This window comes from Temnothorax nylanderi, unplaced genomic scaffold, assembly GCF_030848795.1.
Source record: "Temnothorax nylanderi isolate EJ_2023f unplaced genomic scaffold, tnyl_v1.0 TNYL_tig0328_pilon, whole genome shotgun sequence".
NCBI lineage: Eukaryota > Metazoa > Arthropoda > Insecta > Hymenoptera > Formicidae > Temnothorax > Temnothorax nylanderi.
The window spans coordinates 129,983-147,873 of record NW_027249390.1 but is presented as its reverse complement, the minus strand read 5'-3'; the positions used below and the strand labels follow the sequence as shown (position 1 = coordinate 147,873).

The following is a 17,891-nucleotide window of genomic DNA, read 5'->3' as shown; positions in this document are numbered from 1 at the left end:
AGGTCCGGATTTTTTTGCGATGGTAGGGGGGCTAACTTGATAGGGGTGCACACACGACCGTATTGTACACAGTGCATTGCACACACGTCTGTATTGCACACAGCGTATTGCACGCAGCGCATTGCACACATGGCTGTATTGCACACAGCGCATTGCACACACGACCGTATTGCTCACAGCGCATTGCACACACGACCGTATTGCACACAGCGCATTGCACACATAGCTCTTATTGCACACAGCGCATTGCACACACGACCGTATTGCACACAGCGCATTGCGCACACGACCGTATTGCACACACGACTGTATTGTACACAGTGCATTGCACACACGGCTGTATTGCACACAACGTATTGCACGCAGCGCATTGCACACATGGCTGTATTGCACACAGCGCATTGCACACACGACCGTATTGCTCACAGCGCATTGTACACACGACCGTATTGCACACAGCGCATTGCGCACACGGCCGTATTGCACACACGGCCGTATTGCACACACGGCCGTATTGCACACACGACCGTATTACACACACGGCCGTATTGCACACACGGTGTGACGTCACGCGAATTAAATTTTATTCCCTTTTTCAAAAACTCTTCGGAATCAACCAATTATAACTGTCTTGTCTCTGTCATATAACCTTTCGCTTTCATATTAACCTTAACTTCGCTACGATTCTATTCGAACTCTAAGACCACCTAAGGCGTTGCAGTCGCCCCCTACCATATGAATGATTCATACCTCGGCTGCACCGTAATGGCAGTAGGAATCAAAGGACGAAAAAGGATTTAGTTTCATCTCAATGAATAAGCATCAAACTGATAACGCGAGAAAAATACTTGGGTTACCAGTCGCGAACTATAGCCGCATGACCTAAGTGTCCTTTGACTCCTTCCAAAGCCTCCTCGGAACCTTCTGGAAGGAAAATAATTCTAACCAATAGAAGCCGGAGAAACCTCCCATAATTACCATCTCTATTTGTCCACTAGCGAATCAGAACATAACAAATTCGGCAGGCGTTCAAATGTACCATTATAAAAACCCCGTACTCAGCCGGAGCAATTAGCATTCAGCGCATTTTTTTGCACAATTAAGTATCGAATCCTTGTCTATTAAAGTAACGTCAGTGGGCCTTCCGTACCAAAAGCTGTTCCGGCTGGTTGACGAGCTTAGGACCATCCGTTCTCGACGGTTGATTGACGGGTGCTCCTTCCGTAAGAATCAGCGTGACAATAGTAAGTTTAGTTCTAATAATCGAGCGAAGTAATAATTTTGTATTCCTTATCCTTATAATAAATTCAATGTTAAACTCTAGCTTCGCAATATTATAAATTACCCCCTGTTCCGTTCCTTATCCACTAATTGAAATAAACATTGCACATGAATCAAAGTCATAATAATTTATTCCTCAGAACCCCTACTATAAAACAACTGCCAGTTCCCGGTTACTGAATAAAGATATAATAAAATCTCCTCAATTACTCCTGTTTGAGACGTTATTGTATAATAAGATCCTTGCTTCCTTTTCCACGTACCGTTCCGACAACGACACCTCTCGCCAGTCCCGGGATATAGTCGGTGTATGCAGACTGTCCTGAAATAACAAAAGAGAGGCTCCTTTACACTACGCCGAGGTAGTAGTGTCGAAAGAGGGAAAACAGTGTTACAACGCGGTTAGCATCAATCCGAGTATTTGTCCAAAAGCCGTGACGTAACAACGGCCGTGTTACACACACGACCGTATTACACACACGGTTGTATTGCACACACGGCCGTATTGCATACACGGCCGTATTGCACACACGGCCGTGTTGCACACACGGCCGTATTACACACACGGCCGTATTGCACACACAGCCGTGTTGCACACACGACCGTATTACACACATGGCCGTATTGCACACACGGCCGTGTTGCACACACAGCCGTGTTGCACACACGGCCGTGTTGCACACACGGCCGTGTTGCACACACGACCGTATTACACACACGGCCGTATTGCATACAGCGTATTGCGCACACGGCCGTATTGCACACACGGCCGTGTTACACACACGGCCGTGTTACACACACGACCGTATTACACACACGGTTGTATTGCACACACGGCCGTATTGCACACACGGCCGTATTGCACACACGGTTGTATTGCACACACGGCCGTATTGCACACACGGCCGTGTTGCACACACGGCCGTGTTGCACACACGGCCGTGTTGCACACACGGCCGTGTTGCACACACGGCCGTGTTGCACACACGGCCGTGTTACACACATGGCCGTATTGCACACACGGCCGTATTGCACACACGGCCGTATTGCACACACGGCCGTATTGCACACACGGCCGTGTTGCACACACGGCCGTGTTGCACACACGACCGTATTACACACACGGCCGTATTGCATACAGCGTATTGCGCACACGGCCGTATTGCATATGTACACGGGAGAGTGTCCCGTTTGACCAGGTTGCAATTAATCACAGCCCCCGGTGCCTGGAGTTTTTCCACTGAATCAGCTAATTAGAAATTTTTACGGATGGCCGGATCGAGCAACGCGATTGGTCGAAACCTTATCTTACTGTTACGTTTTACCTGGGAAGTGTGTGTGGCCAGCAAAACCGTGGCATAGAAAAACTTAAGGCCTCTACATACGAATTGACGTAGCAGTAACTAGAGTAACACTAAAAAAGTAGGTATAGAGCTCTAAAAAAGGAGGTATACTCGTTCGCCATTTTTCTTCCAACCGCATGTAAAAGGTTGTTTTCGTAAACGTCAATACGTTTTTTGGCGTCGCGATTAATCTAAAAATTTAACTTAAATATTGATTCTGTTAAACTCAAAATAAGTGTTAATTGATTCTTAATTGATTAGACGTGTGTTCTCAAATGCGCGACAGTAGAATTTGTTTTAGAAGTGCCGTATTTTTCGTAAATCAACACATCGTGTCTCTGTTTCATTGCCGCCTAAATAAAACCCTAATTTATTCTGGTGCTTCCAAAATGCCTGGCTGCGTTGCAATAAAAACTGCACTAAATGCTCGTCTACAATAGCAGTCGCAAAGTCGTATGATACGGGCTGCGTTCGGGGAGCGCGCTATTAGCGCTATTTGCTTATTCTATCCTTGTTCTACACTTGATGAGCGATAAAGATAGAATGATGCAATAGCGCTAATAGCGCGATCCCCGAACGCAGCCACGATCGTAGAGTCGTATCGATGGTCGCTTGAGAGGTTATTTCCGGTTGCAAGGCAGTCGTTGTCGCAGTTGTGCAAGTCAGTTCAATTCCTATTCCCGCGACTGCGACTTTACGACGAGCCAATCGGATACAGAAAACCTGACCTTGCAGCCGCACCCTTTACTGCAGCCTAATGACGAGACGAAGCAGCCGAGGCTCCTGGTAACCCTGCCACGAGTCCTGCTGGAGAGGGTGAGGACGGCCGAGCCGGCAGAGGAGTACGAGAGCGAGCCGTTCCTCAGCCCCAGCGGCGAGAGCGAACGGGAGGAGGAAGCGACGGACTAAGCCGGAGGTCACGACCGCGGGCTGATCGAACTTTAATTATAAGTTTTGCCCAAAAAGGGACACGTTTTGTTTAATTATTAGACACCGCGGCCGATTATCCGTCGAATATAGTTTTAAGCATAGATCTTGATGATCATTGGTGATGGGTAGCGTAAGACAATTATATATATATAGATAGTAAGTAGATTAAGACGAGCGCCGAACTTGCACAACCCAGGTTTAGTTAACTTATTAGGTTCTTGCGAATTATTTTGATTTCCTTTCGATCGGCGTAAAAAAATGCGAGATAAAAATTTTCTTTTATTTGGTTTTGCGTAAAGTAAGAGCCGCAAGTCATCTCCAGGATTCGGGCAACACCCGATGCGTGATTGAGAACGCGAAAAAGGCCGGGGCCCGCGAAAACGCGAGCCGATGACTTCTTCGAGACGAAACCTGTTGGGATGACTAACGAGGCTCCGGAGAACGATGCCATGGGGTCGGCGTCAAGGTCCGACCTGGGGCCCGCGAAAACGCGAGCCGACGACTTCTTCGAGACGAAACCTTGCGGGACGACTGAGAAGGGTTCAAGCAAAAATGCCAAGAGGTCGGCGTCAAGGTCCGACCTGGGGCCCCGCGAAAACTCGAGCCAGACGACTTCTTCGAGGAAAAGACCTACGAGACGACTGGCAGAGGTCCGAAAAGTGATGCCATGGGGTCGGCGTCAAGGTCCGACCTGGGGCCCGCGAAAACGCGAGCCCGACGACTTCTTCAGAAAGTCATGACGAAAACCGAATCAGGGAAGTCCGACGAACGCGCCGGAGACATTCCCGTCGACGGCCGATGACGGGCCCGGGAAATACCGAGCCGGGGAACGGAGACAAAATCCGAGCATATAATCCGACATGGGACGCCCCATAGAGTAGGTACACAAGCGCGCGTCGACCGGAAACCGAATTTAAAATCCGGAGGTAACGACCGTCATTCCGGAGATAACAACCGTCATAAAATTGTAAAGCCGGGTATCAGATAGTTAGTCAGACGCGATATTGTAAAGCGTAAAGCGTCGAGAACGTTCGAATTATCGAAAACAATAATGTATAATATTAAGGTTTGAATCATGTAAGGGGATAGCGACAGAAGTAGATTCGAGAACATTCGAACGTAAACACGAGCGAGTAAAAATTTCCGAATGTAAACACGAGCGAACAAAGGCCCACCGAGACAAACAGATCGGAATGCGGACAAAAACAGCCGTCGCGAACCGCCGAAATCGTAAACACGCAGGAATGCGGACCCGGAGTCGAAAACAAGTTCGAGCATAAGTCGTGGTGGGGGAAGTCGTGGCAAATCAGCGAGACCGAGCGAAGAGTGGGACTCGAGGCAGTCGCTCGACAGAAATACGCGCGTACGGACGTATCCGAGATACACCTCTGAAGACAATCGGCCACTTAGCCGAGTATTACGCTACCGCCCGCGATACGAAAGCGGGAACACATAGTCGTATAACCTATTACGAGCGCGAAACGAATATTGTGAAATTAAGATTCTGGTGTTGGTCATCAAGTCTGTAAGGCCATCCTGAAATCAAGGTGTGATTGTAATTTGATCTAAGAATAAAAGATCATTAATTTACATAAAACAAAAGTGTCTCAAGTTAGTGAATACTTACCTGATACTTACCTGATCCTTTGATATCGACGAATCGGTGTCGTCGTCCAGCGCTGATCCAAATCCAACGTTGACGATTCATTCGTTGTCCAGCGGCGATCCGATTGACGATCCATTGATGTCCAGCGGCAATCCGGTATGCGGTAAGGCGATGATCCGGGGAAGTCCAGCATAGGCGATCCGATTGGAGATCCAGCGTTGTCCAGCGGCGATCCAAGGTCACGTAGTTGGTGGTCCATCGTTGTCCAGCGGCGATCCATCGAAGGCAGGAACCTGAAACAGAAAAGAGGGTCAATATTAGAATCCATTCCTAACGAGAAACGAAAACTAAACCTTCTCGGTAGATTTCTGGTTAAACCGAGTGGCGACCGAGCAGTAGTCTGATATATTTCGCGAATCTGAGCCGACACTTAGCCGTGTCCGGTTACAACCTAACTGTTGCGTATTATCTATTTAAATCATATAAACTCCCGCGTTCTCTGATCCTTTAGCGGTGACCCAATGCGCTGCGACTATCGACCAACCAATCGCGTGCGCGCTCCTAGCATCGCTCAGCCAATTGCGTGCGGTTTCCGTTTTCTTCTCGGCGAACGGGCCCGTGCCAGTCCAGTTGCGGTCTGTGTTCCGACGTGTGACGAGCACAGTCCTCTCGACGGGTAAAAAAGCAACGCTCATTGTAAAATATTATCGAACGAAGTCTGTAAGTTCGGTAGTGGTGCTATTGACGAAAGGTGCAATAAAACTAATTAAACTCAAAGACACGTTGTCTTGACCACGCCGTTCCCGAAGAATCACACCGGTGAACACGCGCGGAGGGCGATCCAGCCCGCAGATTCTCTCTCGGACGACAAGCCCGCAGGGGAGGAATTAACAATTGGTCCTTCGAGCCGGATATCCGGCAAAATCACGCCTTCCTTTTCGTCGCCGCCACACAAGGGCTCACCAAAAGCCCGCCCGTCGCAATCGGGTTGCATCGAGCATTCGACGCCATCCCGACAAGCCGTCGTCATTGCGGCATATTTTCATTTACGTTCGAGCTCCGCAGCGCCAGTGCGCTTGCACCTACCAACAAACGGGTCATCGACGGAGCCTACTCGGACCACGCTGCTGATCTTCCCGCCACACAGCGAGGAATCGTCAGGCAACAGGCATCGGCAGCCATCTTCCCGCCCTCTTCCCGCCATCTTCGAGTAATCGCCCGCCAACGGACATTGGCAGCCATATTGCGTCGTCTTCTTCCCCTCCATACAGCGACCAATTGCCTGCGACGGGCACCGGCAGTCACGTCACATCGTCTCCTGCTCGTCTTCCGCTGCGATTCGCCAACGCTCTCCGTATTATTGTTAAGGTAAAGAAAATTGTTTAGCGCTACCCGACCAGAAAGCCTCTTTTTACAATGGCTACCGAAGACGATTTCAACTTGCTTAAAAGACGCCGTGCGACAGTAAAGTCGGCATGTACGCGCATAAAAAGTTATGTCGATTCTGTTCGCGGCCATACGCCAGCGATAATATCTCAGATTGAGGAGCGTAAGGATAAATTAGAACGTCAGTGGGACAAATATAACGATTTACAATTAAAATTGGAAATGCTCGATGAGGCCGAGGCTAATGACAGGGTAGCTTTCGAAGAGGCATATTATGACTTATCAGCTAAAATGCGGGATTTATTAAGAGGTTTGTCTGCCTCACCTAATGTTGCGCCGTCACTACCGGGGACATCGACAAATACTTCCGGAGTATCGGAGCCCTTCTGCAATGTACGTTTACCTAAGCTCGATTTACCTAAATTTTCGGGAAAATACGACGAATGGTTTCCTTTTCACGATTCATTTACCGCGATTATACATGCGAACGCATCGCTCAGTAACATACACAAGTTGCAATACTTGAGAGCCGCGGTCTCGGGAAATGCGAGTGCGGTGATAGGTTCACTAGAAATGTCGGACGCTAATTACGCGGTTGCATGGAACCTTCTCAAAGAAAGATACGACAATAAAAGGGTGATAGTACAGACTCATATAAGGTCAATCGTTGACCTGCCGGTAATGAACAGGGAAAACGCATCTGAATTGCGGCAAATCGCGGATGGCGCCGCACGCCATGTGCATGCTTTAACGGCTTTAAAACGCCCGACCGACGCGTGGGACGATCTCTTGGTTTATATTCTCAGTTCCAAACTAGACACGAATACAGCACGGGAATGGCAGTCGTCATTAAAGGGCGTAGAATTGCCGTCATTAAAACAGTTCTTCGAGTTTCTAACACATCGATGCCGAGTACTCGAGGCTACTTGCAAGTCATCCGGTGCCAGCTCGCGTTCTCAGCCGCATGCCAAACAAAAGGCATCATGCAATAGTGCACTTAATGCGAAATGTGAATATTGTCAGGGCGCGCACTTTATTTATCGATGCCCGCAATTTTTAGCCCTTTCGATTCCTAAACGGATAGCAGAAGCTCGTACTCGTAAGTTATGCTTGAATTGCTTACGGTCGACAGCTCACACTTCGAACAAATGCACGTCTGGAGGCTGCAAGACCTGCACTCGTAAACACAATACGTTGCTGCACTTGCAGACGACGGCGTCCGAACAAGCGGAGTCAAGCGGTTACGAAAAGATCGATAAGGTCTCATCAGGGCCAGCTGTTTCGGACGCGGTAATCGCTCACACATCAAGCGTATCGGACGGCAAATCCATACTATTATCAACCGCCGTGGCTTTCGTTTGCGCCGCGGACGGATCTCAAAGATCTTGTCGCGTCCAATTAGATTCGGGATCCCAAGTTAACCTAATTTCTCGGGAGTGTCTCAATAGTTTGCGCTTGACCCCACGTTCCGTGAACATGTCCATATCCGGCATAAATGGCACAGCTACACGCTCCACTGAAGCAGTTCACGTAAAACTGCAGTCGCGATTAAATTTATTTTCCGTTACCCTCGATTGCTTAGTAACGGGTTGCGTAACCGACAGCGTTCCCGCATTCAACATGAAAAAATCGGCATTTAATCTACCGCGAAATATTGAATTGGCCGATCCTAATTTTAACGTCTCTTCGGATATTGACATTCTTGTCGGCGCAGAAGTTTTTTGGAGTCTCGTATGCGTGGGACAAATCAAGGCCTCAGTTAACCGTCCAACGCTACAAAAGACGAGATTCGGTTGGATCTTTGGTGGTCTGACGGGCACGCGCGTCGCGCAAGACCAGAGAGCAGTTGCTCTTCACGCTACTATAAGCAACGCCGAATTGCATAATCAGCTCCAACGATTTTGGCGAATAGATGACATTTCCAATAATTCTAACAATTATACCGTTGAGGAGCAGGCCTGCGAGAGGCACTTTTCAGATACTGTTCGTCGCGATCCGCAAGGCAGATACGTCGTTAAACTGCCTCTACAGGAAGGTTGGGCCGACAGGCTCGGAAATTCTAGAGATATTGCATTGAATCGTTTTCGCGCATTAGAAAAGCGTCTTGACCGCGACCCTGCCTTAAAAGGACTCTATTCCGAATTCATGGAGGAGTACATCGCGTTAGGGCACATGGAACTAATAAACGAGCAATCGTCAAATCAACAGGGTGTCTATTATATATAATAGGTATACCTCACCATTGTGTTTTTAAAGAAACGGCTGAGGGCCCCAAAATACGCGTAGTGTTTAACGCCTCGTGCAAAACTGATACCGGACTCTCCCTAAACAACCTAATGCTTGTCGGTCCGGTCGTTCAGCAAGATCTCGCCTCCATACTCCTGCGTTTTTGCATTCACAAATTCGTACTTGTGGCTGACATAACAAAAATGTATCGCCAAATACGGCTTCACCCTACTCAAACGCGATTGCACAGAATCTTCTGGCGTAAAGATAACAATTTAAAGATTGAAGTGTATGAATCAATGGTCGTCACCTACAGAACCGCGGCGGCCGCTTTCGTAGCCACAAATACGATAAAGCATCACGCAGAGCAACGTGCGCGAGAATATCCCCTCGGTTCACTGTGCGTCACGCGAGATTTTTACGTTGATGATATGCTCACAGGCGCTGATTCGATTACCGACGCTCTCGCAATTCGCGATCAGACTATCCAGTTGCTTAGGGAAGGATCGTTTAAACTCAGCAAGTGGGGATCTAATTGCCCCGAACTGCTATCGGGCGTAAGCTGTTCGTGGCGAAAGGGTTGTATCGCTCGACAAGGAAAACGACGTTCGTATTTTGGGCATTCTTTGGGACCAAGATGGCGATTTCTTCCGATTCTCTTATGAACCCAGCCACGTCTCCGGTCCCGTGACCAAACGTTCAATATTATCCGAGGTGTCCCGATTGTTCGACCCGCTAGGTTTGCTGGGCCCTACCATCGTAATTGCAAAGCTCGTATTACAGGATCTTTGGCAATCGGGTCTTGATTGGGATGAATCAGTGCCTCAGGATGCGCACACCAAATGGATGCAGTTCAAACTACAGCTACCCAATATCAAAGAACTACAGATTCCTCGGTGTGTCAGGGGTTGTGCCGACCATCAGGACATTGAGATACACGGATTTTGCGACGCCAGCCAGCGCGCTTACGGCGCATGCGTATACATTCGCATCAAAGTAGGACAAGATGAATACAAGTCTTTCTTGCTTTGCTCCAAGTCTCGCGTTGCTCCGCTCAAGGCCGTGACCCTTGCACGTCTAGAATTATTGGCAGCGTTATTGCTCGCCCAATTAGCCGATAAAGCCAGAGCATCATTAAACCTGTCTAGTATAAAAATTACGTTGTGGTCGGATGCCACTATAGCATTACATTGGATCTCCTCTCCGTCGCGCAAATGGACTACTTTCGTGGCGAACCGTATCGGAGAAATACAAAGACTAACCGAACCGCGTCAATGGCGACACGTTGCGTCCTCTGATAATCCGGCAGATGTGTTGTCACGAGGACTGCTTCCTAACGAGCTAATACACTCACACATGTGGTGGCATGGCCCTCCGTTTTTACAACTACCCGAGCGGCAATGGCCTAGCAGCGAATTTGTCCTGCCTAACGAGATTCCTGAACAAAGGAAGATTTGCACAGTCGTTGTACCTCAGCATACCAATGTCATCGATGACCTGCTTAACAAGTTTTCCAATCTAAATAAAATTTGTCGCATTATTGCTTATTGCCTTAGGCTCTCAGCTCCCCGGAATTCCAAACCGTCAACCCTTGCCGTATCACCCAAAGAAATGACTCATTCATTAAACACAATTTGTAAGGTCATTCAAAAACAATCCTTCGCAGATGAGTACGATTCTTTGACTAAGCACCGCGACATTAGCAAAACTAGCAATCTTCTGTGTCTCTCCCCATTCATGGACGAGGACCGACTAGTCCGTGTAGGTGGAAGATTGAAAAATTCCGCACTGGCCTTCGACGCCCGACATCAGATAGTACTGCCGCGAAATCACGAATTGTCTAAACGTATAATTGAGCTTGAACACGTACGCAATATGCATTCCGGCTTGCAGGCCACCATGGCCGCGGTAAGGCAACGATTTTGGCCGCTCTCGTTGAGGTCAACCACGCGGAAGATAATAGCTAATTGTGTGACATGCTTTAAGGTAAAACCTGTCTCTTCTGAGGCATTGATGGGCTCTTTGCCCGAGACTCGCGTTACGGTATCACGGCCATTCACGCATTGCGGAGTGGATTCGCCGGTCCGGTAATATTACGGGAGAGTAAGCGTCGTAATTCGCGTAATCATAAGGCGTACATCTCCGTCTTCGTGTGCTTCGCTACCAAGGCGGTGCACTTGGAGCTTGTTAGTGATCTTACCACCGACGCATTAATCGCGGCTCTCAAAAGACTTATCTCTCGCAGAGGCAAGCCAGAACGGATCTATTCCGATAACGCGACTAATTTCGTTGGTGCACAAAAGCAAATAAAAGAGCTATATGATTTCCTCAAGGCCGACGGTACACGAGACCACATAGAGCATTTCTTGCGCGAACAAAAAACTGAGTGGAGCTTTATTCCTCCCAACGCTCCGCACCACGGTGAGTTATGGGAAGCTGCGGTCAAATCCGTCAAATTCCACCTCGCGCGCATAGTGAGTAGCTCGCATTTAACTTTCGAGGAGATGCAAACCGTTTTATGCGAAATTGAAGCAATTTTGAATTCGCGTCCTATAACTCCATTAAGTTCGGATCCTAATGACATGACTTACTTAAGTCCTGGGCACTTTCTGGTCGGGGCACCGTTGAATAGTTTTCCTACCTCGGATTTAAATGATATAAATGTAAACAAGTTATTGCGTTGGCAAGTGATTGAGCAAATGCGTCAGCACTTTTGGCGTAGATGGAGCCACGAGTATCTCAACACCCTGCAGCAGAGGAACAAGTGGAAGACGTCCAAGGGTCAACAGCTAAAGACGGGGCAATTGGTCATAATAAAACAGCAAACAACGGCACCCCTGCAATGGCCCATCGGACGAGTCCAGGAGATACACACCGGATCCGACGGCGTAGCGCGCTCGGCTACTGTCAAAACGAGCAAGGGCTCTTATGTTAGGCCTCTCGCCAAACTGGCCATACTGCCCGCATAGCCACAAGTTTCATTTCCTCTTATTTTATTGTAAACTTCCGTTACCGACTTGTAATCGCGCACTTTCCTTTTTTTTGTTTGTTCTTTAGATATCCTCTTATCTTTAAGTGTCGCGCATTAATTCGTTTCAGAATTAAGAACTGCATGTTAAATCATTAGTACAAATTAATTTAGTCATTTATTTTAAGCTTGCGCTAAATTAGATCTTATACTACTATCATCACGACCCGTGAATTGAACGCGCGTTGTCATTCGTTTTGAAAGTTGTGTCCATCTACCATAGCACGTTGAAGGCGAACCCTTCAAGGGGGGCGGCGTTGTTGCGTATTATCTATTTAAATCATATAAACTCCCGCGTTCTCCGATCCTTTAGCGGTGACCCAAAGCGCTGCGACTATCGACCAACCAATCGCGTGCGCGCTCCTAGCATCGCTCAGCCAATCGCGTGCGGTTTCCGTTTTCTTCTCGGCGAACGGGCCCGTGCCAGTCCAGTTGCGGCCTGTGTTCCGACGTGTGACGAGCACAGTCCTCTCGACGAGTAAAAAAGCAACGCTCATTGTAAAATATTATCGAACGAAGTCTGTAAGTTCGGTAGTGGTGCTATTGACGAAAGGTGCAATAAAACTAATTAAACTCAAAGACACGTTGTCTTGACCACGCCGTTCCCGAAGAATCACACCGGTGAACACGCGCGGAGGGCGACCCAGCCCGCAGATTCTCTCTCGGACGACAAGCCCGCAGGGGAGGAATTAACACTAACTAACCTAATTGAAGGACGGACTCGCAAGCGCGTCAAAGTTGACATAGGCCGGTATTCATTCATAGTCGGTTCTTATATTTAAGACCGTCTTAAGTACGATCTTAAGATGTTATGAACCAATCACAGAGCCATATTAGCATCTTAAGACATTACTTAAGACGGTCTTGAAATAAAAACCGACTATGAATACCGGCCAATAGTATTATAGTTAACATTTATAGTTGCACTATGAATGTTATCTCTTCCAGGTTATGTGACAAAAAATTGACCAATTACATCAAGTATTTTCGAACCGTAATGCTGCCATTTTCGAAGAGACATCCCAGGTAGCAGGATGACGTCTAAAGGTGCCTTTTCACGTTGACGCTCGACCGGCTCGACGCTCATTTTCAGTAAGCAAAAATCTTCAGAAATAATATTTTTTATTTATATATATATCTGTTTAGTAATGCTGTTCGGACACAGGATTGCTTGCACGCGGGTAGGCTCTTGTGGCACGCGCGAGGATAGTGTGATAGTTAATTGCAACACGGAGGGTACAGTCAACTTGTAATACACCTTTATTGTTAACTTTAGCATCAATAACGGTAGCAGTGTAAGCTCTTAATGAGAGAAGTCGCACTCAGCTTAAGGACCCGAGGCTACCTTAGATAATTGAGCCGTTACAATCACGATGCTTCGTGACGAACCTTTGGGTTACGACTGACTGCCGACACGTCGCACTCTTTCGCTCCAAACTAAACGGCGAGAGGGCAGTAGCCGACACACACATTCCACAATCGCTCAGTATGTCCGCTCGAAATCGCGCAATACGAAACAATATCCATAAAATATTACTACTTGAAGATATTACTTGAAAATAATTAATATTTTACGTATTTCGAAGTCCATTATTTATTTTACTGGGACGATCAACGACGATTCAGCGTCAACGCTGGATATTAAATAAATTCAACTTTATTTCTTGACGCTGGCGTCAAAGCAAAATCACGTGACCCTAGAAATAATACTTTATATATATATAAACAATAACAATAATCTATGTGTATATATATATATATAAATTTATAGATTTTTGCTCGCTGAAAATGAGCGTCGTGCGTCAACGTGGCACCTTAAATGGCACCTTAAAGACGTTTCAATGACGTTAGAGACGTTATTAATACGTCATTTCACGTCACTCTGCTACCTGGGATGATTTTAATTGGCCAATTCTTACGGTACGTCTTACGTTACTGCTATATGTGAATTTGTGTGTGAAGGCCCTTAGGGCCGGTCTACAATGGGTGTCATAAGTCGTAAATTGTAAGACTTGACCAATGACAGTCTATTCTTCTTCTTGCGGTTGAAGAATAATGAACTGTGATTGGCCAATTCTTACGATTTACGACTTACGACACCCATTATAGACCGGCCCTTAAAGGCTGATTTATGTTAGGCGTAACTGTTTAAGCAGTAATCCCTCAAAAATTGACCAATCACAGTCGATTATTCATCTCACGTTCGACTGTGATTGGTAAATTGTGGTTACTGCCAGCATAAATCAGCCTTAAGACTTTCGCACACAAATTGCCATAACCACAAACAACGTAAAACGTAAACGTAAGCTGAAGGAACCAATCAAAATATTGCTTTAGCTTTATGTATTCTAGAAGACGATAGAAATGATGACGACGTTTACACCGAATGATGACTATAACTTAATTTAGCGTAAATCGGGCCGTGTAAACGTCGTCATAATTTCTATCGTCTTCTATAGGATACTCTGTCGATAATTCCTTCCGTACCAAACATAAGGTCTAGATTCGTATCTCGCTGACCCCGAGAGCCCACTCTCGACAATGTATCAACGTTGACGCAGATGAATTCCTCATCGCTCATCACCTCGTACAAAAGGTCTCCGTAGTTGCTTGTGTTCGGGCAGTTCCAAGAGGTGTTGTGGGCGTTCATGTATCCCAGAATAATAGTATCATTACTACTACCATCTAGAGCACGAAAAACCGATTGGAGATCCCGTCTTGTCATGGCCTCTCGTGGGTGTCTATAAACGGCAACAATATTTAAATTTTTATTAAGATTTTTGGCAAACGACGTCATATCCCACCGGCAGAGTTCCAGAGACAGGGAGAATCTCAAAATCTAAGTGATTGCGGAGAGAGATAGACACGCCTCCGCTATTTTTACTGTTAATAGTCTTGTGACTGGAGAAGAAAACTTGATTGGGACCAGAACATCTGGTCTCAATAAGGACGACGATGTCATAGTCCAAAACATTCTTGGTGAGCTCATCTCTGCTACTCCTGTAGTCCCGGCAGTTCCACAGTAATAGATTGAATTATATAAATGGAGAGGTGGAAGACCTCCCCCATCTACTCGAAGAGTGTCCTAGTTCCTTACGTCTGTACATTTCTCTTTTATCTATATTATTTTCTTCATTGCTGTCATTTTTCGGGGCTGATGCCAAGTTCCCCTGACCGCCCCGCTCTGACTGTAAAAGCGCTCCAATCAAAATCTCTTTCGCTACTGAAAATCTCTGAAGTAGCTGTAACACGCTAGTTATAACTGTGTCTAGGGGAGGGTCTAATTCCCCGTGGCTTACCGCCGGATCCCCCCGGGCAACCTGAGCCCAAGATGGTCCATTTTGCACAGGAGAAAGGGCGATGCCCCTCCTCTCCTTTGTAATCTCGCCAGCGCGAGTGTCAAAACGATCGTAGTAATTACTAGCGCCGTTCAGCGGCACGGGTGCACTTCTCGGCCTCGTGGGCGCACGGCCACCGGGTTCCCTCGCTCTGTCCTGGCGCCGGGTTTCCCGTTCTCCATTTCTGTTCTCCGCACACCCCTCCAATGGATCAACTCTCTGCGACAACTCCGGCCAAACCGTCGGTTCCCTGAACTAGTCTCGGGGTTTCTGGGGGGTATCCTCCCCCTCTACAATCCGCCTGGCTCTGTGGAATGAAACGTTTTTATATGCCATAACTATGTTTATGTTTTTATTTTTCTCATGCATCGGGCAACCTCTAAAAGTGGACTTATGTTGTCCATCACAATTGCAACAGCGAACCGGTCTATCGCAATGTCCATGGGATTTATCCCCGCATACTATACAACGAGTCTCAGACTTGCATGCAACCTTAGTGTGTCTATATTTAAAGCAGTTAAAACATTGTCAAGTTTGTGGTACGTACGGTCTGACTCTCAGGGATACTCCATTTCTAAATATAGATAGATCACAGATCTTGTCAGTCTTAAAAGTAGTGATTATGTTGTCCGTGGCAACAAGCGTCGTCTTCTGGGTATCGGGGTTCCAACTGCGTCGATACATCCTGTCCAATTTAATTATCTTAGACCTGTTTTGAATCACTAAACACAGCTCTGGAATCGTCGAAGGCCAATCTGAGATGACACCCTTGCAAATGATAGAACACTGTTCCAAGTAAGCTTTTAATTTCGGCTCATTAATTGATTCTAAGATATCGGCCCCCCCCTACCGCACCCACCTCCGCCGGTAGGCAGCGTAGACCTCGCTTTACAACTTTAAAGTACATGCTAAGGTTGCCGTCCGATTCACACTCACAGCGTTGTAAAGAGCGATGCTTTTCGGAGGTGGGTGCGGGGGGGGCAAAGGCCCCCCTTGCATTCCCCGCGTGTGTGTGTGTGTGTTCCGGCATGTCGGAAAAAATAGGTATAAAAATAGGAAAAAAAATTGGTAAAAAAATAGGTAGGGTACATATTTTTCGGGCTCCCCCGATTGATTATTACTGTCGGAGTCACAACAAAGGTTTTTACCAAGAGAGCCGCAAGAAAATATCAAAATTCGGAAAAGACCCTATTGTAAAGAATTACCATTTAAAAATCGATATCTCAAAAACTATGCATCGTAGCGCATTGTGGTTTGCGGCATTCTTTTTTTCGCGGAAGATCTATCAAATATACCTATCAAATTGAGGGGCCCCGGAAATAACATTATCCCCTAACCGAGTATCCTTTATTGCAAACACGATGCTCAGGACATACTTTACATTTTATAATACATGTTTCCAAAGATCCGTCTCTTTTGAGGCATACATAACCAATTGCCTGATCGCCGTACGATTCTCGTGATAACCTATAAAAATTGTTTATTATTTTATTAATTCATCATTTTTAATTAATTTGGAGAATAACCAGGAACTATACAGTCATTATTCACGAATAAATGGACTTACATTGCGGCTTTTGCATTTCTAACCTCAGCAGCGTTGAACTTGTCACTTTGTTTTATAAATTCGAACACCATAAATATGTCAGTCTTATGCCCGTTTCTACCATATTTGCTTTAACCTGCAGTTTAGCCAAACTTACGTTAGTTTTAAACTTCGGTTTAGTTCAGATAAGTTTCTACCAACGTTACATAGTGAACGTTTAGCTAAATCTATAACTTGTATGTTGGTTCGAATAGCGAACTTATTCCGGGAGGTGGAGAAGAAATAGGATTCAGATGCTCTCTGGTGGTGTGCTCTTAACGTTCTGGATGTATTTCGCGCCGTGCGCTTCTTCTTTGGTACACTGTAGCCAACTTAAAGCTAGGGACAAAGTCTAGTGCGGTCTTTGCCCAATGAGGAGCTTGCAGAGATCCAACATCCTGCCCCCCTTGGAAAGCGGAAGGTTTACAATACAATAGTTAAATAGTATAATAATACATGAAAGAGCGGATCTTATTAAGAATATCGCATATATAAAAGAAAACGAATGTCGTATAGTCGCATACATAAAGATGCCTGTTTTGCGGGTAATACATAAAATAAAATTCTTTTTTAAATATAAACGCAGGTAAGATTTAGCTTACATGACCAGAAAATAATACTAAACTTATATAACTATGTTAAGTGTTCGACTTATTCATATGACTCTATTCTCTTCGATAGGTAAGATACATATTTTAGATAAAGCTCGTTTTTTCATTCCTCGGCTTGTGCGTATCGTGACTACCCTAGTCAGGTTATCAGGCCCTGGATGTACAGTTACTATCCGACCTAGAGGCCAGGACATTGAAGGAGTATTTTCATTCTTGATAAGCACCATTGTGCCTTCTTTTATATTTGTCGTATTGGAAAACTTCCACTTGACGCGTTGCTGGAGTTGAGCTACGTACTCTTTGGACCATCGTGTCCAGAAATTTTGCTTAATTTGAGTAAGCAACTGATATCTCGTTAAACGATTTGTAGGCAACTGACTTACGTCATACTCCGGAATCGCGTTAAGTGGTTCACCTATAAGAAAGTGGCCGGGGGTCAATACCTGTAGATCCGCAGGGTCACTAGAAATAGGAGTACGAGGCCTCGAGTTTAGACAGGCTTCTATTTGCGTTAAGATCGTGTATAATTCTTCAAAACTTAATATAGTTGTACCGAT

General features: G+C 46.3%; 2 protein-coding genes across 2 annotated transcripts; both read left to right on the top strand.

Moving 5' to 3' along the window:
* The first annotated feature begins 6,576 nt into the window (after positions 1–6,576).
* LOC139781302 (uncharacterized) lies at positions 6,577–8,772 on the top strand. Its single transcript, XM_071720152.1, has one exon. It carries the CDS (start codon positions 6,577–6,579, stop codon positions 8,770–8,772), a length of 2,196 nt encoding a protein of 731 aa, XP_071576253.1.
* A 299-nt stretch (positions 8,773–9,071) lies between these two features.
* Positions 9,072–11,741, top strand: LOC139781301 (uncharacterized). The gene is made up of 4 exons (XM_071720151.1): positions 9,072–9,336; positions 9,512–10,009; positions 10,439–10,680; positions 10,905–11,741. Exons 1-4 carry the CDS (start codon positions 9,072–9,074, stop codon positions 11,739–11,741), a joined length of 1,842 nt encoding a protein of 613 aa, XP_071576252.1.
* Positions 11,742–17,891: the final 6,150 nt, after the last annotated feature.